General features: G+C 45.0%; 1 protein-coding gene across 2 annotated transcripts in view; it reads left to right on the top strand.

Annotated features, from left to right (window-relative positions):
• The first annotated feature begins 7,752 nt into the window (after nt 1–7,752).
• The window catches only part of ankrd28b (ankyrin repeat domain 28b), a 65,522-nt gene continuing 52,385 nt past the window's right edge, over nt 7,753–20,889 (top strand). Inside the window, exons 1-3 of one of the 2 annotated variants that reach the window (XM_080768980.1) lie at nt 7,753–7,899; nt 19,780–19,863; nt 20,105–20,183. In XM_080768980.1, the coding sequence (XP_080625106.1) occupies nt 7,873–7,899; nt 19,780–19,863; nt 20,105–20,183 (190 nt within the window). In that variant the 5' untranslated portion in view covers nt 7,753–7,872. Of the gene's footprint in view, nt 7,900–19,779; nt 19,864–20,104; nt 20,184–20,446; nt 20,464–20,889 lie in introns of those variants that run through there. The other variant, XM_080768983.1, reaches the window with a different exon arrangement.

The following is a 20,889-nucleotide window of genomic DNA, read 5'->3' as shown; positions in this document are numbered from 1 at the left end:
GAGTGGGGGGGGGTTCAGTGTCTCTGTGAGAGAACCTCTCTATGTTGGGTTCTGAGTGGGGGGGGGGGTTCAGTGTCTCTGTGAGAGAACCTCTCTATGTTGGGTTCTGAGTGGGGGGGGGGGGGGTTCAGTGTCACATAGAGGAGGAGGAGCTACATGTAGTACTGTAGCATAATGGATATAGTTGGTACCTCACTGTAACAGCGTCCATTCAGTGGTGCGTGTGTGCGTGCACCACTTAGTCGACTAAATCTACAGTTGATTTAGTCGACAAACATGCATTTTGGCGGGTCTTGCTTTCATCGTATGCTGAAAATAGCAGATCTACAAGCTCACTACGCGTCACAACACCCGACCACAACCAAACATAAAATTATCTCTTGTCCACATGGCCCCGCCCCCTAACATTTTAGTCTAGTTTTTATTTGTTGACACAATTGTCAATTTTAGTCAAATTCAGTCTTAGTTTTAGTCATCATAGCTTAGTTTTCATTTGGTTTCCGTCAGTGAAAAAAAGGTAGTTTTAACTTTTTCGTCATAGTTTTAGTCGACGAAATCAACACTGACGTGCATGTGTTTATGTGTGTGAGTGCCTGTGCGCGCGCGCATGTGGGTGTGTGCCTGCACGTGTTTGTGTGTGTGCATATGTGTGTGTGCAGGGTGTGTGCGTTCACACATACTTACTTATACTTCACACACGTGCGCCGTGTGTACACACACGCACACACACACACACACACACACACACACACACACACACACACACACACACACACACACACAAGCAAGGCCAAGTGCCGCATCTGGAGGGACAGACAGGGCCTTCTATGTCTCTGTCCCCAACCTGGGGGGACACCTGGGGGGACAGGGCCTTCTATGTCTCTGCCCCCAACCTGGGGGGACACCTGGGGGGACAGGGCCTTCTATGTCTCTGCCCCCAACCTGGGGGGACACCTGGGGGGACAGGGCCTTCTATGTCTCTGCCCCCAACCTGGGGGGACACCTGGGGGGACAGGGCCTTCTATGTCTCTGCCCCCAAACTCTGGAATGAACTCCCCAACCATCTCAGAGCTGCTCCCTCTCTCCTCTCCTTCAAAACCTCACTCTAAACCCACCTCTTCAGGATAGCTTTCCCTCCAGCTGAGGTCTCGTTTATCCTTTTATCTTTTTAACCCTGTACTGTTGTTGTATCTGTTATGTTTTGCTTTGTTTTTTTCTTATTAAAGTCTGTTCCTAGTGTTCCTATATGTAAAGCGCTTTGGGTATTTAGAAAAGCGCTATATAAATTTGAGCTATTATTATTATTATTAGATGATATTTTGATGCATGTTGTTTTGAATTGAAGTTAAACAGATTACATTTTGATGCATGTTGTTTTGAACTGAAATTAAACAGATGATATTTTGATGCATGTTCTTTTGAACACCTCTGTGCATTTTGTAAATAAAAAGACCTCACTTTGAGATCCTCTGTTGTAAAAGAGATACAGAAAGAAATATTATGTTTAATCAAAAAAATTAAATTGAATATTTGTTCTAAAAAAAGTTGCTTTGTCTTTATTATTGTTTTAATTGTGTAACAGCTTTTACAGTGGTGTAAGAAGTATTTATTATTATTATTATTATTATTATTATTATTTATATGCCTTTTACACAACACTATAATCAACCTTTTCACATCATTCAAGGTCCATTATTTATTTATTCGCCATTTGAGCCACGGAACCACCGTTTGATGACATTTAGCCTCTCGGACCCATTTGAGCCACGGAACCACCGTTTGATGACATTTAGCCTCTCAGACCCATTTGAGCCACGGAACCACCGTTTGATGACATTTAGCCTCTCAGACCCATTTGAGCCACGGAACCACCGTTTGATGACATTTAGCCTCTCAGACCCATTTGAGCCACGGAACCACCGTTTGATGACATTTAGCCTCTCGGACCCATTTGAGCCACGGAACCACCGTTTGATGACATTTAGCCTCTCAGACCCATTTGAGTCACGGATCACAATTCCATGCTGTATTGATGTTGGTACCATTAGGAGAGATAACATGATGTTGGTACCATTAGGAGATAACATGATGGTGGTACCATTAGGAGAGATAACATGATGTTGGTACCATTAGGAGAGATAACATGATGTTGGTACCATTAGGAGAGATAACATGATGGTGGTACCATTAGGAGAGATAACATGATGTTGGTACCATTAGGAGAGATAACATGATGTTGGTACCATTAGGAGAGATAACATGATGTTGGTACCATTAGTAGAGATAACATGATGTTGGTACCATTAGGAGAGATAACATGATGTTGGTACCATTAGGAGAGATAACATGATGTTGGTACCATTAGGAGAGATAACATGATGTTGGTACCATTAGGAGAGATAACATGATGTTGGTACCATTAGTAGAGAGAACATGATGTTGGTACCATTAGGAGAGATAACATGATGTTGGTACCATTAGGAGAGATAACATGATGTTGGTACCATTAGGAGAGATGACATGATGTTGGTACCATTAGGAGAGATAACATGATGTTGGTACCATTAGGAGAGATGACATGATGTTGGTACCATTAGGAGAGACAACATGATGGTGGTACCATTAGGAGAGACAACATGATGGTGGTACCATTAGGAGAGACAACATGATGTTGGTACCATTAGGAGAGACAACATGATGGTGGTACCATTAGGAGAGACAACATGATGGTGGTACCATTAGGAGAGACAACATGATGTTGGTACCATTAGGAGAGATAACATGATGGTGGTACCATTAGGAGAGACAACATGATGGTGGTACCATTAGGAGAGACAACATGATGGTGGTACCATTAGGAGAGACAACATGATGTTGGTACCATTAGGAGAGACAACATGATGTTGGTACCATTAGGAGAGACAACATGATGTTGGTACCATTAGGAGAGATAACATGATGGTGGTACCATTAGGAGAGACAACATGATGGTGGTACCATTAGGAGAGACAACATGATGGTGGTACCATTAGGAGAGACAACATGATGTTGGTACCATTAGGAGAGACAACATGATGTTGGTACCATTAGGAGAGATAACATGATGTTGGTACCATTAGGAGAGATAACATGGTGTTAGTACCATTAGGAGAGATAACATGATGTTGGTACCATTAGGAGAGATAACATGGTGTTAGTACCATTAGGAGAGATGACATGATGGTGGTACCATTAGGAGAGACAACATGGTGTTGGTACCATTAGGAGAGATGACATGATGGTGGTACCATTAGGAGAGATAACATGATGTTGGTACCATTAGGAGAGATAACATGATGTTGGTACCATTAGGAGAGACAACATGATGGTGGTACCATTAGGAGAGATAACATGATGTTGGTACCATTAGGAGAGACAACATGATGTTGGTACCATTAGGAGAGACAACATGATGGTGGTACCATTAGGAGAGACAACATGATGGTGGTACCATTAGGAGAGATAACATGATGTTGGTACCATTAGGAGAGACAACATGATGTTGGTACCATTAGGAGAGATAACATGATGGTGGTACCATTAGGAGAGATAACATGATGGTGGTACCATTAGGAGAGACAACATGATGTTGGTACCATTAGGAGAGACAACATGATGTTGGTACCATTAGGAGAGATAACATGATGGTGGTACCATTAGGAGAGATAACATGATGGTGGTACCATTAGGAGAGATAACATGATGTTGGTACCATTAGGAGAGATAACATGGTGTTGGTACCATTAGGAGAGATAACATGATGGTGGTACCATTAGGAGAGACAACATGATGTTGGTACCATTAGGAGAGATAACATGATGGTGGTACCATTAGGAGAGATAACATGATGGTGGTACCATTAGGAGAGATAACATGATGGTGGTACCATTAGGAGAGATAACATGATGTTGGTACCATTAGGAGAGATAACATGATGGTGGTACCATTAGGAGAGATAACATGGTGTTGGTACCATTAGGAGAGACAACATGATGTTGCTACCATTAGGAGAGATAACATGATGTTGGTACCATTAGGAGAGACAACATGATGTTGGTACCATTAGGAGAGACAACATGATGTTGGTACCATTAGGAGAGACAACATGATGTTGGTACCATTAGGAGAGATAACATGATGTTGGTACCATTAGGAGAGATAACATGATGTTGGTACCATTAGGAGAGACAACATGATGTTGGTACCATTAGGAGAGATAACATGATGTTGGTACCATTAGGAGAGACAACATGATGTTGGTACCATTAGGAGAGACAACATGATGTTGGTACCATTAGGAGAGACAACATGATGTTGGTACCATTAGGAGAGATAACATGGTGTTGGTACCATTAGGAGAGATAACATGATGTTGGTACCATTAGGAGAGATAACATGATGTTGGTACCATTAGGAGAGACAACATGATGTTGGTACCATTAGGAGAGACAACATGATGTTGGTACCATTAGGAGAGATAACATGGTGTTGGTACCATTAGGAGAGATAACATGATGTTGGTACCATTAGGAGAGATAACATGATGGTGGTACCATTAGGAGAGATAACATGATGGTGGTACCATTAGGAGAGATAACATGATGTTGGTACCATTAGGAGAGACAACATGATGTTGGTACCATTAGGAGAGATAACATGATGGTGGTACCATTAGGAGAGATAACATGATGTTGGTACCATTAGGAGAGACAACATGATGTTGGTACCATTAGGAGAGACAACATGATGTTGGTACCATTAGGAGAGACAACATGATGTTGGTACCATTAGGAGAGACAACATGATGTTGGTACCATTAGGAGAGATAACATGATGGTGGTACCATTAGGAGAGACAACATGATGTTGGTACCATTAGGAGAGACAACATGATGTTGGTACCATTAGGAGAGACAACATGATGGTGGTACCATTAGGAGAGATAACATGGTGTTGGTACCATTAGGAGAGACAACATGATGTTGGTACCATTAGGAGAGACAACATGATGTTGGTACCATTAGGAGAGATAACATGATGGTGGTACCATTAGGAGAGACAACATGATGTTGGTACCATTAGGAGAGATAACATGATGTTGGTACCATTAGGAGAGATAACATGATGGTGGTACCATTAGGAGAGACAACATGATGTTGGTACCATTAGGAGAGACAACATGATGTTGGTACCATTAGGAGAGATAACATGATGGTGGTACCATTAGGAGAGACAACATGATGTTGGTACCATTAGGAGAGATAACATGGTGTTGGTACCATTAGGAGAGATAACATGATGGTGGTACCATTAGGAGAGACAACATGATGTTGGTACCATTAGGAGAGATAACATGATGGTGGTACCATTAATCAAAATGATCAAAATGATCAAAATAACAATTCTTCTACATTCTCTAATTGTGTAGAACTTCTTGCAAATTAATTAAGTAATGCAAATGTTTAACAATGATTTAACTCTTGAGAGTGTAAAATGAAACCATATGGACCCGTAAAAAAAATGGTTGAGACCCCTGACCTTTTATCCGATGGAGGGTGGAAAACCTTACGAGGGACCCTGCAGGGCACCGCCGTCCAACATTCAGAAAAGGGACCCTGCAGGGCACCGCCGTCCAACATTCAGAAAAGGTAACCGAGGGTTCCGAAAGGGGCTAACCGTCTGACGGGCCTAGGTCAACACACTCCTTATATGGGGCTAACCGTCTGACGGGCCTATGGGTCAACACACTCCTTATATGGGGATAACCGTCTGACGGGCCTAGGTCAACACACTCCTTATATGGGGATAACCGTCTGACTGGCCTATAGGTCAACACACTCCTTATATGGGGATAACCGTCTGACGGGCCTAGGTCAACACACTCCTTATAAGGGGATAACCGTCTGACGGACCTATAGGTCAACACACTCCTTATATGGGGATAACCGTCTGACGGGCCTAGGTCAACACACTCCTTATAAGGGGATAACCGTCTGACGGACCTATAGGTCAACACACTCCTTATATGGGGATAACCGTCTGACTGGCCTATAGGTCAACACACTCCTTATATGGGGATAACCGTCTGACGGGCCTATGGGTCAACACACTCCTTATATGGGGATAACCGTCTGACGGGCCTATGGGTCAACACACTCCTTATATGGGGATAACCGTCTGACGGGCCTATGGGTCAACACACTCCTTATATGGGGATAACCGTCTGACGGGCCTATAGGTCAACACACTCCTTATATGGGGATAACCGTCTGACGGGCCTAGGTCAACACACTCCTTATATGGGGATAACCGTCTGACGGGCCTATAGGTCAACACACTCCTTATATGGGGATAACCGTCTGACGGGCCTATGGGTCAACACACTCCTTATATGGGGATAACCGTCTGACGGGCCTATGGGTCAACACACTCCTTATATGGGGCTAACCGTCTGACGGACCTCTGAAAATTTAAGGCCTATTCATAGTCTGGATTTTCGGTGGTGAGGTGACCACCGGAGCGGTGGTGAGGTGACCACCGCTCCGGTGGTGAGCTGACCACCGCTCCGGTGGTGAGGTGACCACCGCTCCGGTGGTGAGGTGACCACCGCTCCGGTGGTGAGCTGACCACCGCTCCGGTGATGAGGTGAGACCACCGCTCCGGTGGTGAGCTGACCACCGCTCCGGTGATGAGGTGAGACCACCGCTCCGGTGGTGAGCTGACCACCGCTCCGGTGATGAGGTGAGACCACCGCTCCGGTGGTGAGCTGACCACCGCTCCGGTGGTGAGGTGACCACCTCTCCGGTGGTGAGCTGACCACCGCTCCGGTGGTGAGGTGAGACCACCGCTCCGGTGGTGAGCTGACCACCGCTCCGGTGATGAGGTGAGACCACCGCTCCGGTGGTGAGCTGACCACCGCTCCGGTGGTGAGGTGACCACCGCTCCGGTGGTGAGGTGACCACCGCTCCGGTGGTGAGCTGACCACCGGAGCTGAAATAACGTTGAGTGGTGGTGAGTAAAAACAGAGAGAAGGGCTGGAGCGGTGGCGGTGGTTTGCTCTTCACCGCGGCTCGTGGCGTCATGTTGTAGTTCGGTGGTCACTGGTCACCCCACCACCGAAAATCCTTAAGATCTTCTTACCCCCCATGCCAAAGCGCCAGCACTCGCCCAGCAATCTGCTGTCACCCAGGCGGAGGGGGTGACAACAAAATATTATTGAAAAGAAACAAACAGTGGAATATCTATGTAATTAAACTATACATATAAACTATACATATATACTATACTATGCTATACATACTACTATGACGTGCTATGACTACATACAATGCAATTCTAGTGCCGTCTACATAACATGCTATAAGTCTGTATCAAATGCTATCTAAGGGGGTAGGCGTGCTACGGGCCATATGATGGAGTCTGGAAAAAAAAGGTGGGTTTTCAGACTACGGCGGAAGATTGGGAGTGATGCTGCAGTTCTGACTGGTATATTGAGTTGTGCTTTCGTTTGAAATGTACTCATTCTATACTGTGAAGAAATACTTCAATCAATCAAATGTTCCATTTTCAAATAGCCACTTTAATTTGGGCTTGTTTTCACAGACCATGTTTGCTTGTTTCTCGGGCAAAACCTGGCAACACTGCTTTGGCGGTTCCACTTCCTTCCTGTTCCGCCGTGTGTGTGTGTCGCTTTTTTTCATGATGCCACAATTAGCACAGCGGTGGCTAAGCTAACGGAACACACACACACACACACACACAGCCTGGCCCCACCGTCTGTGCTGTTCCTCCCACAGAGTGACCCGCATGATACTACCAGACCTCCAGCAACAATATGGTGGTCCTCAAGATAAGAGACCAGGTGACTGTTCTGTTAGCTGTGTGTGTGTGTGTGTGGAGGGAAGTGCTAGCTGGCTAATGCTAGCTGAGCTCTGTGTGTGTGTGTGTGTGTGTGTGGAGGGAAGTGCTAGCTGGCTAATGCTAGCTGAGCCCAGTGTGTGTGGAGGGAAGTGCTAGCTGGCTAATGCTAGCTGAGGTCTGTGTGTGTGTGTGTGTGTGTGTGTGGAGGGAAGTGCTAGCTGGCTAATGCTAGCTGAGCTCTGTGTAGGGAAGTGCTAGCTGGCTAATGCTAGCTGAGCCCCGTGTGTGTGTGTGTGTGTGTGTGTGTGTGTGTGGGGAAGCTGAGGCTCAGTGCTAGGTGGCTAATGCTAGCTGAGCTCCGTTTGAACAACAACACCGCTACCTGTGGTGGAGAAAGTGTGTCTGACTGTCACTGTCAGTGCGTTTCAAACCCTTTTCATATCGAGGCCCATTTACTTATTCAGCATTTGAGCCACGGAACCACCATTTGATGACATGTAGCCTCTCGGACTAAAGACATGGAAGAATATGTTGTTATCGTTATAATATTTGTGTCCACATGATGTTGGTGTCGGTACCATTAGGAGAGATAACAGGCTAGCAATGATCAAAACAACAATTATTCTATTCCTACAGTCTCTATTTCTGTAGACTTTTAATGTCATGATGTTTAACAGTAGTTTAACAAATAGTTTAACAACTCTTGAAAGGCTAAAATGTGTACACTTTCAAGAGTTAAATATATATATAAGCGTTAATGGTCTATAATAAGGGTCCATTTGGTTACCAACAACTCCATCATTTAGCTGGGGACCACCTGGAACCCCCTCAAGGACCACTAGTTGTCTGGACCATGTCTGGCTCCCTGGCTGGCTGACTGGCTGGCTGACTGACTGACTGACTGGCTCCCCGGCTGGCTGGCTGACTGACTGACTGGCTCCCCGGCTGGCTGGCTCCCTGGCTGACTGACTGACTGACTGACTGACTGACTGGCTGGCTGGCTGACTGACTGACTGACTGACTGACTGACTGGCTTCCTGACTGACTGGCTCCCCGGCTGGCTGGCTGACTGACTGACTGACTGACTGGCTCCCTGACACATGAGATATTTGAGAACCGGTGTCATAGAAAACTGGTTCTCAAAGTGGGGTCCGGGACACCTAAGGGTCCCCAGCTAAATGATAAGCCGTAAAGAAAGATCTTCTCTTTTTGTCATATATTTTCTAATGGGGGTCCGCAGGCTAATGAGTGTCGATTTGGGGGTCCTTGGCATGAAAAGGTTTAGGAACCACTCACTGCTTCATATCAGTCTCAAGCTGGCCACATGCAGTCTAAGATCCATGTTAGCGCCACACTATTCCCATGTCAAGAGAGAGATCCATGTTAGAGCCACACTATTCCCATGTCAAGAGAGAGATCCATGTTAGAGCCACACTATTCCCATGTCAAGAGAGAGATCCATGTTAGAGCCACACTATTCCCATGTCAAGAGAGAGATCCATGTTAGAGCCACACTATTCCCATGTCAAGAGAGAGATCATGTTAGAGCCACACTATTCCCATGTGAAGAGAGAGATCCATGTTAGCCACACTATTCCCATGTCAAGAGAGAGATCCATGTTAGAGCCACACTATTCCCATGTCAAGAGAGAGATCATGTTAGAGCCACACTATTCCCATGTCAAGAGAGAGATCCATGTTAGAGCCACACTATTCCCATGTCAAGAGAGAGATCCATGTTAGAGCCACACTATTCCCATGTCAAGAGAGAGATCCATGTTAGAGCCACACTATTCCCATGTCAAGAGAGAGATCCATGTTAGAGCCACACTATTCCCATGTCAAGAGAGAGATCCATGTTAGAGCCACACTATTCCCATGTCAAGAGAGAGATCCATGTTAGAGCCACACTATTCCCATGTCAAGAGAGAGATCATGTTAGAGCCACACTATTCCCATGTGAAGAGAGAGATCCATGTTAGCCACACTATTCCCATGTCAAGAGAGAGATCCATGTTAGAGCCACACTATTCCCATGTCAAGAGAGAGATCCATGTTAGCGCCACACTATTCCCATGTCAAGAGAGAGATCCATGTTAGCGCCACACTATTCCCATGTCAAGAGAGAGATCCATGTTAGAGCCACACTATTCCCATGTGAAGAGAGAGATCCATGTTAGCCACACTATTCCCATGTCAAGAGAGAGATCATGTTAGAGCCACACTATTCCCATGTCAAGAGAGAGATCATGTTAGAGCCACACTATTCCCATGTCAAGAGAGAGATCCATGTTAGAGCCACACTATTCCCATGTCAAGAGAGAGATCCATGTTAGCGCCACACTACTCCCATGTCAAGAGAGAGTTTTTATTTTTTAGAAAAGTAAATAAGTAGGCTGAATCATAGTCAAACTGACTTGTATTAGGCTGTTTTATGGTCATCATATTCGTCATATATTTGTTTTTACTTTTTACACTGTAAATTAAACGGGTCCAAATCACGCTAAAGGTCATCGTTGTATAGATGTGTTCCATCGTTATTGGCAAACGACAGTTTTCACACTTAACACCTGCTTATCAAAGCAGCAATAGCTGCTTATCATTAACCTCCTATCTCATAACGTCTGTCGTCAACCTAACACTTGCACGTGTGTGTGTTTTGCACATGGCTGCTATTCTTATAGTGCGTGCGTGCGCATGCATGCGTGTGTGTGTGTGTGTGCGTGCGCGTCCGTGATGGTGTGCCCCTAGACTCCAGTCCTGTCTCCATGGTGATGGTATTAACTAGGCTGGACGGCACAAGGAGGTGTACATTCGTGCTGTTTGAGGCATAGAATATCTCCTACAGGTGTGCTGTTTGAGAGAGAGGCATAGAATGTCTCCTACAGGTGTGCTGTTTGAGAGAGAGGCATAGAATGTCTCCTACAGGTGTGCTGTTTGAGAGAGAGGCATAGAATGTCTCCTACAGGTGTGCTGTTTGAGAGAGAGGCATAGAATGTCTCCTACAGGTGTGCTGTTTGAGAGAGAGGCATAGAATGTCTCCTACAGGTGTGCTGTTTGAGAGAGAGGCATAGAATGTCTCCTACAGGTGTGCTGTTTGAGAGAGAGAGATAGAATATCTCCTACAGGTGTGCTGTTTGAGAGAGAGAGAGATAGATTATCTCCTACAGGCGTGCTGTTTGAGAGAGAGAGATAGAATATCTCCTACAGGTGTGCTGTTTGAGGGAGAGGCATAGAATATCTCCTACAGGTGTGCTGTTTGAGAGAGGCATAGAATATCTCCTACAGGTGTGCTGTTTGAGAGAGGCATAGAATATCTCCTACAGGTGTGCTGTTTGAGAGAGAGGCATAGAATGTCTCCTACAGGTGTTCTGTTTGAGGGAGAGGCATAGAATGTCTCCTACAAGTGTGCTGTTTGAGAGAGGCATAGAATATCTCCTACAGGTGTGCTGTTTGAGAGGCATAGAATATCTCCTACAGGTGTGCTGTTTGAGAGAGGCATAGAATATCTCCTACAGGTGTGCTGTTTGAGGGAGAGGCATAGAATGTCTCCTACAGGTGTGCTGTTTGAGGGAGAGGCATAGAATATCTCCTACAGGTGTGCTGTTTGAGAGAGAGAGAGGCTTCATGCCCCCCCCCCCCCCCCGTGTTACTGCCCAAGTGTCCTCGAGCAACGAAGACACTGACTGGAACTGTGTTGATTTTTTTGTTTCAGTAGTTTTAATTTCTCTTGAATAGGTTTCATTTAGTTTTAGTCACCTGGAATGTTTTAGTGTTAGTCTAGTTTTAGTCTACTAAATATCATAACATTTTAGTCGACTAAATCCACAGTTGAGGGCAACTTGAGGCGAGCCTTGATGCCGTTCGTAATGACTGATTTTTACACTTGCTGAACATTGCCGATGCCGTGGTGGGCCTGGAACTTCCGGGGACCCCCACGCGGAGTTGCAGCGCTCATTTCACACGGGTGTGATTTTTCATTTTTGAAACGGTATTTTATGTGTATTTTTGTCATGGCTCTAAAACAGGACTCCTCTGTTCAGATGAGTGGCGTGAGTGTAGTGGTGGCTGAGGCTGATCTACAAGCTCTCACTGCGCCCCGGCATGATGGCATTCATTGTGCCGATGGCATTGAACGGTGTGTGTAGCTCTGTGCTGTGAGCCATTGAACGGTGCGTGTAGCTCTGTGCTGTGAGCCATTGAACGGTGCGTGTAGCTCTGTGCTGTGAGCCATTGAACGGTGCGTGTAGCTCTGTGCTGTGAGCCATTGAACGGTGCGTGTAGCTCTGTGCTGTGAGCCATTGAACGGTGCGTGTAGCTCTGTGCTGTGAGCCATTGAACGGTGTGTGTAGCTCTGTGCTGTGAGCCATTGAACGGTGCGTGTAGCTCTGTGCTGTGAGCCATTGAACGGTGTGTGTAGCTCTGTGCTGTGAGCCATTGAACGGTGCGTGTAGCTCTGTGCTGTGAGCCATTGAACGGTGCGTGTAGCTCTGTGCTGTGAGCCATTGAACGGTGCGTGTAGCTCTGTGCTGTGAGCCGTTGAACGGTGCGTGTAGCTCTGTGCTGTGAGCCGTTGAACGGTGCGTGTAGCTCTGTGCTGTGAGCCATTGAACGGTGTGTGTAGCTCTGTGCTGTGAGCCATTGAACGGTGCGTGTAGCTCTGTGCTGTGAGCCATTGAACGGTGCGTGTAGCTCTGTGCTGTGAGCCGTCCAGCTTGACGTAACCAATGCCATAGACATATAAAGGTTTTTTTGAGGGGTCCCAGATATAAAGGGCATTAAATGGGGGTCAGTAGCCTATGCATGTCAAACTGGGGGTCCTTTTAAAATGGGGTCTTGCCCTGAAAATGTATTTTCAGGGCAAGACCGCGACCTCGCGCGTGCCGACTCGGCCCCCAGCCTGGTACCGTAGTCAAAATATGGCCCTTGAGGAAAATGTATTGGGGAACCCTGGTGTAGGACAATATGTGCACACTTACAACAGCATGATGGCTGATAGGGGGAACCCTTCTTAGCGGCCATAATATTATTAGCATGCTCTCTAAGCATCACATGTTGCCAAACAGCTCAACTCTTGATCATTGTTAAGCAAAACGGTCACGGAGGTTCTGCTTTCGCCCACTTCAATGCGCTTCTGAGAGTACACACAGGTGGAACAAATTAATGAACGAGTGACCGCTAACACATCTCATTAGGTTCCCAGGTTGCATCGTTCCCAAGTAGGCCGGTTGCGACGGGCACGTTCAGGTCTAGTGTCGTTAAAGCGTCACTACTATCAGAGCTCATTGAAAGGAATACCGGATGACTCGCCCCGGTGCTTGCCCGTTTTTCCTCCCGGAATTGTCACCAGTGAGGGGGGATAACTTTGTAATAATTATGCTATTGGCTGTTTGTATTATTTTTGGAAAAATATAAAAAGATACTCCTGTAGAAAGGCTATAATGTTCTATGGCAGTGTATGGGACTGCCACTTAACATCAAGATAAACCGCAGCCAATGAAGACAGAGTCGAAGGTGGAATTGACTGTTTACTTCTTGACAAAGCGGTGAAAACTGCAAAAATAATAAAAGAATACATTCAGAGTTTGTTCTTAATTGACAGCATTCCAATCATTTCACAACAAAATATGTAATCAGTGACAACACTCATCAGTGTTGATTAGTAGAAAGACATACACCCGAGTATGCTATGTTCTAGTGCTAGACTAGGCTAAGGTAATTGCTAGGCTATGTTCTGCAAACAGTAAACATTGTCAAAAACGTTCCCAAATACAAAATGAACATAACAAAATTATACAGAAAGTTAGCATGTCTAACATCAACTGAAACTTACAGCATTGCCTCTCAAAGGCTTCCAAGTTGGTAGATGTTTTCTTTTCTTTATGCTTACAGCTCTGAACAGTGTGTGTTTATCTCTACACTGCTGCATCAAAGATGGTGCTCTGCTCACAGGAAGTGACTCTCGCAGGAAGTGACTCTCATACTGAGTTCTTCAAAATAAAGGCACATGTACACATTGCTTAGAATACATAGAATAGAGTGCATATAATATACAGAAAAATTAAACATAAGCCTAAGGCGACACACTCCCCGTCTGACCTTAGTGAGGTCACTATTAACTTGTGGAAGTCCATGACGGTTTAGTTCAGCCAGTGGGTAAAAGCAGACCGATTTCTGTGAGAAAGGTCTTTCTAGGTCTGATTAAGTTGAAAAGTGCTCTTCTCCCTCCCCGCCGTTATCTTGTGACGGTGAAGGAGCCATGTTGGTTTCGGGAGATGGGCCAGGATGCATGGCGGCATCATGATTGGGGCTGTCACATTCTAAACACTTCACAACAGAGTTGCAGTCCTTGGCCATGTGGGAGGTTGAAGAACAGCATTTAAAACATATGCCTCTCTCCTTCAGAAAGGCCTTTCTGTCATCAATGGATTTGTGTCTAAATGCTCTGCATCTTTTGAGAGGATGTATCATGTTGTGAATTGGGCAGTTTTTGTTAGGGTCATTGTTTGTTGTAGAAACACCTGTTTGGTGAACTGAGATGAGTTTGTTGGTGTTGTCTTGATACATGAAGCTGGGGTCATTTCGCTTCTTTGCTTCATAGCATACAAAGTTACAAAAATAATCAAAAGGAGGGAAGTGACCACGGTTGTCTTCTTTGTAGCGTGATCCTGAAGACAGCCACTTTTCCTGCAGTCCAAATGGAAGTTTCTGTGCAATTGGTCCGATTCCACGTGGGGTGTCGAGGTACAACAGGCCGGAGAGATAGCCATCCTCCTTTGCTCCTTCGATCTCCATAAGCAGATCCCCAAGTTCACGTAATTTAACGTGGTCTTTGGCTGAAATCTTAGGGAAACTGTCGAGCCGCTGAAACAGTGACCTTTCAATTATTTCGGGGGCAGCATAGCAGTCCTGCAGTCTCTCCCATGCTGTCTGTAATGCTCGTTTGGGGTTTCCGACATGTATTGAGCGTATGCGTCTCACCTGTTCTCCAGATTCCTTTCCCAGCCATTTAGTCATAAGGTCTAATTCTTGAATTGGCGTGAGGTTAACTTCACCAACTGCACTGGCGAATGATGAGAACCACGCAAGGTAATTCTCAGGCTTATCATCGAACTGGTACAGTCCTGCATTGAGGAGGTCTCGTCGTGCCAAATACTGTGTCAATGGCTCTACTGGAAGTTGTGTGCTAGCTGGAGGATTATGTTGGGGGACATGGGGAGATGAATGGACTTTCATGGAGGAGTTTGCCGTACTGGCTGCGGACGTCATTTTGGCTTTCGGCGGGTCAGGTAAGTGTGGTGTGGGTAAGTGTGAGTCTTCAACTTTCACAGAATGTGGTGAGAATGTGTTGTCGGCTTTAACAGACTTTGGCTTGTTGCTGATGGGTTGTAGTTGTGGAACTTCATCGACAGATATGAAGCTGTCGTGTGACTGTCTGTCTTGTTGCAAGTCATTTTGAGATCTGACGTATTCACTGGTGCGTTCCATTTTTACATTTTCTGATTCAGATTTCTCTATTTTGTCTACAACATCCATTGCTTCAGCCATTTCCAACACTACAGCCTCTGCTACGGCTGCATCAGCTTCTCGCTGTGAAACTAGAACTTCTAGCTCTGTGTCTAGTCTTACTGCTTCCAACATCATTTCAGCCTCTCTGACAGCTTTCTCCATTTTTAATTTAGCCTCTTGCGTAGCGTATTTTGCCCTCACCTTGGCCGCTTCGGCTTTTGCTCGGGCAAGGGTCACACTTGATGAAGAGGATGATGTCCTGCTGCTCCCAGCACTGGACGCCTTGCTGCTTGGTTTGGAGGCCATCTTGACACTTGGAAACCTCCGGTGCTGCTTTTTCACTATAATGTTCTATGGCAGTGTATGGGACTGCCACTTAACATCAAGATAAACCGCAGCCAATGAAGACAGAGTCGAAGGTGGAATTGACTGTTTACTTCTTGACAAAGCGGTGAAAACTGCAAAAATAATAAAAGAATACATTCAGAGTTTGTTCTTAATTGACAGCATTCCAATCATTTCACAACAAAATATGTAATCAGTGACAACACTCATCAGTGTTGATTAGTAGAAAGACATACACCCGAGTATGCTATGTTCTAGTGCTAGACTAGGCTAAGGTAATTGCTAGGCTATGTTCTGCAAACAGTAAACATTGTCAAAAACGTTCCCAAATACAAAATGAACATAACAAAATTATACAGAAAGTTAGCATGTCTAACATCAACTGAAACTTACAGCATTGCCTCTCAAAGGCTTCCAAGTTGGTAGATGTTTTCTTTTCTTTATGCCAGGGCTCGAAATAAACTTTTTTACTTGGTAGCACTGGTGCTCCCAAATTCAGAATGAAGGAGCACCAGAAAAAAATTAGGAGCACCCACCAAAATTTTACGAGCACCAATATGTAATCGATTTTTTACATTCATTATTATTACACTTGTAGCCTACAACAGTGGTTCCCAACATTTTTCATGTCAAGCACCCTCAAATTGACACTCATTAGCCCACGGACCCCCATTTGAAAATATATGCCAGGGACCCCCATATGAGAAGATTTTTACGGCTCTAGCAGTGATTTTCAGTTATTTACATTTCAAGGACCCCCAGTTTGACCTGAATTAGGCTACCGTTCCCCATTTCTATCTCTGGGACCCATAAAATCAAAGTTAATTTAACTGAGTGTACAAATGTACAGTGAAATTGGTTTACCCATAGTATGTAGTACACTCTCAGAGTTTCAGACCAGGGTCCATTTGGTTCCTAACTATCATATTTAACCGAGGACCCCTAGGGATCCCCGGACCCCACTTTGGGAACCACTGGCCTACAAGCCAGTTGGTATGAGATGCTATTTTTGTGGCAATAAACCAGTTGAAAATATAATTAAATTCTAAATACTGTCTCTGCTATAATTTCTGAATGTGTAAATGGCTACAAAACCCTTTGTTTTATGTAGGCCTGCTTTTTGATTGAAGTAAAAAAAATATATATATATATATATATATATATATATACTGTATATATTTATGAGAAGTTATTTTCATAACGTCATCATAAATGTGTGTGTGTGTGACTCCACACATTCCATTCAATTGAGCCCTTTTGTTGTCTCTCACAGCTGAGGACCTCAGGTCCAGCTGATGTTGATCACCCAATCAGTCCACGGACTGACGGGAGGTTAGAGGAAGTAGAAGAAGCCAAGGAGATATTTCTTTAAACAATCATAACTCTGGACAGGAATGGACTAGGAACTTACTTTTTTTTTTGACATGCTCAGATCTTTATGCTCTACAAGTTTAAATCATCTCGCGGGACGGAACCGGCCCGCGACACTTTCGGTCGCGATCGTTTTGGTCGCACTACAGTAATTATATGCAGTAGCACTGGTGCGCCCAGTTATATTTTGAGATCGCACAGATTAAAATTCAGGCGCATTTGCGACCAAAGTGGTCGCTATTTCGAGCCCTGCTTTATGCTTACAGCTCTGAACAGTGTGTGTTTATCTCTACACTGCTGCATCAAAGATGGTGCTCTGCTCACAGGAAGTGACTCTCGCAGGAAGTGACTCTCATACTGAGTTCTTCAAAATAAAGGCACATGTACACATTGCTTAGAATACATAGAATAGAGTGCATATAATATACAGAAAAATTAAACATAAGCCTAAGGCGACACAAAGGCTATATTATTTTACTTATATTGACCCTATAAACAATTTAGTATTATTTAGTATATGTACGGTTTTGCCCACTCAAATGGTACCTCGTCAGATAATCCCCCACATATCCTACAACAACTTCTGTGAACAGACTTCACTGTAGTAGCTTTTCATACATTATATTTGTACTTAAGGCTGTTCTGCTGTCATGAAAGTTTATAGTTAGAGAAATTCAAAGTCCAGCCGTCTGCTGTCCAGCCTCTCCCACCAACCCCTCACTGGGGGAGAATTCTGGGAGGAAAACAGAAACGGGGCGAGTAGTCTTGTTACCATTGAAAGCACATCTCCACATGCATTCATCATGTGAGCGACTCATCGACTGATCGTCCCAATGCCTCAGTGACTCAGTAACTTACTGTAAGCGGACGTGTGGTTTTTGGCAGCTCATTTCTATTTTAGGTTAGTCATAGTCTACTAAACGTCATTTAGTTTTATATTACTCCAGTTTTGGCATCACTGCACTGGCTTCCGTTTGTTTTTAGGATTGATTTTTAAATTATTTTACTTGTGTATAAAGCTCTCAATGGTCTCGCACCTTCCTACCTACCTACATGACTGCCTGCCTAAATATGTCCCAAACCGCTTCCTAAGGTCTTCCACTGCTGGCCTGCTCGCTTTGCCAAAAAAAATGGCAACTAGAAAATACTGGGGAAGCAGCTTGATGTCGTCGTAATGACTGATTTGACACTTGATAGCACACACTAGCCGATCTACAAGCTCGCGTTGTGAGCTGATAGATCTGCTATTTTCTGCATGTAACCAAGTGTAAAATGACTTGTACTGGATCTCTTGTCCACTAGTCCCTTCCTGACATTTTAGTCTAGTTTTTTTTTGTTGACAAAATTGTCAGTATGTTAAGCCTTAGTTTTACCTTAGTTTTCACCATAGCTTAGATTTAATTTAGTTTCCAATGAAAAAAGGTAGTCGACGAACATTTTTCGTCTTAGTTTTAGTCGACGAAGTCAACTCTGCTGAGCGTTGCCCCAAACCAAGGTCCCAATAGAGCCCCCTCGAGAGACCCGGAAAATAAATCCCCGTTCATTTTCCTCGTTGACTTTTCAGAAAGTATTTATTTAAAGACGTTTATACGCCGCGGACAAAAAGACAACTCTTGTCGTGACAAATCATGACAACAAACACAATGTTTTCGGGCCAAACAAATTAGAAAGTCGAAATAAACGGCAGCTTTTTTTTGTTGTTTTTCTTCTTTGTAATTATTTGTTTGGTCCAAAATATTGTGTGTGTTGTCGTCATGATTTGTTACGACAAGGCTCTGTTCCATTCTGGCCAACACTTTGCAGGGGGCCCCAGATGGAAACACTCTGCTACCCCAGTACAGGGGGCCCCAAATGGAAACACTCTGCTACCCCAGTACAGGGGGCCCCAGATGGAAACACTCGGCTACCCCAGTACAGGGGGCCCCAAATGGAAACACTCTGCTACCCCAGTACAGGGGGCCCCAGATGGAAACACTCTGCTACCCCAGTACAGGGGGCCCCAGATGGAAACACTCTGCTACCCCAGTACAGGGGGCCCCAAATGGAAACACTCTGCTACCCCAGTACAGGGGGCCCCAAATGGAAACACTCTGCTACCCCAGTACAGGGGGCCCCAGATGGAAACACTCTGCTACCCCAGTACAGGGGGCCCCAGATGGAAACACTCTGCTACCCCAGTACAGGGGGCCCCAAATGGGGCTCCATGCAGGGAGGGACCCTCATGGTTCCTTGACCAATTCTGGGCGGGGGACCCCCTTTTGGTGTTATAAGCATCGTGTTATACTTTAGCTATTGGAAAATAGCAGATCTACAAGCACAGAGTGCCGTGCTACGAGCTTGTAGATCTGATATTTTTTTGAAAATTTGTGAAAATGTGGCGCAAATCTTTTAATATATTATATTCTTTCACAGTGAACGTTTTTAACTCTAAACGTTGCTTCTGGGGGGGGGGGGGGGGGTGTGTGTGTGTGTGGGGGGGTCTCTGGAACAACATATTTTCAGATGGGGGTCGGCGGCCAATTACAGATGATTCTGGGGGTCCTTGACACGAAAAAGGTAGAGCACCGCTGACATAGAAACGGCGGGTTTTTCAGAAAACTGGAAGACATTTGTAGAAATGGGCTAAATGAAGTCTGCTGGTTCTGTCTCTCTGTAGCCTCCCCTGCTGAAAGCCATCTTCAACGTGGACCCAGATGAAGTCCGCTCCCTCATATTCAAGAAGGAGGACGTCAACACGCAGGTAACCGAAGATCTGTAATGAATGATTAGTCGACTAAACCTTTTGCAGAACAGTTATCAGCATGTAATGAATGTTTAGTCTAGTCTAAACCTTTTGCAGAGCAGTTATCAGCATGTGATGAATGTTTAGTCGACTCTAGTCTAAACCTTTTGCAGAGCAGTTATCAGCATGTGATGAATGATTAAACCCCTGCTGGGGCCCGGTGTTGTGACCTGTGACCTGTTTCTCGTCCCGCTTGCAGGACAACGAGAAGCGAACGCCGCTGCACGCCGCCGCCTACCTGGGAGACGCCGAGATCATGGAGCTGCTCGTCCTGTCGGGTACTTTACTGTACTTTACTGTACTTTACTGTCCGTTTAGATCATGGAGCTGCTCGTCCTGTCGGGTACTTTACTGTACTTTACTGTACTTTACTGTACTTTACTGTCCATTTAGATCATGGAGCTGCTCGTCCTGTCGGGTACTTTACTGTACTTTACTGTACTTTACTGTACTTTACTGTCCATTTAGATCATGGAGCTGCTCGTCCTGTCGGGTACTTTACTGTACTTTACTGTACTTTACTGTCCATTTAGATCATGGAGCTGCTCGTCCTGTCGGGTACTTTACTGTACTTTACTGTACTTTACTGTCCATTTAGATCATGGAGTTGCTCGTCCCGTCGGGTACTTTACTGTCCATTTTACAACGGCTCGTTTGATTGGTTGAAACTGCCTTCTAGCCGTGGTTCAAGCGAACACCACTAGCCACACCTAATGAAAACAAAGAATTCAGCCGCTCTGTTCTCCCAGGGCGCTAGCAGACTCGGTGGCTAGGCTATAGCTAGTTTCTGTTCTCCCAGAGCGCTAGCAGACTCGGTGTCTAGGCTATAGCTAGTTTCTGTTCTCCCAGAGCGCTAGCAGACTCGGTGGCTAGGCTATAGCTAGTTTCTTGGGACATTTGTGGTCGTAGTGACTAGTATACATCTGTCATTAAAAAATGTTTTTCTCAGCGATTTTCTTAGTTTTAAGGGTAACTGTTGTAGAA

Source organism: Protomyctophum bolini (genome assembly GCF_963924005.1).
Source record: "Protomyctophum bolini genome assembly, chromosome: 7".
Classification (NCBI taxonomy): Eukaryota; Metazoa; Chordata; class Actinopteri; order Myctophiformes; family Myctophidae; genus Protomyctophum; species Protomyctophum bolini.
Note: the sequence above shows the minus strand (reverse complement) of the source record. Positions and strands in the feature narration are given on the sequence as shown.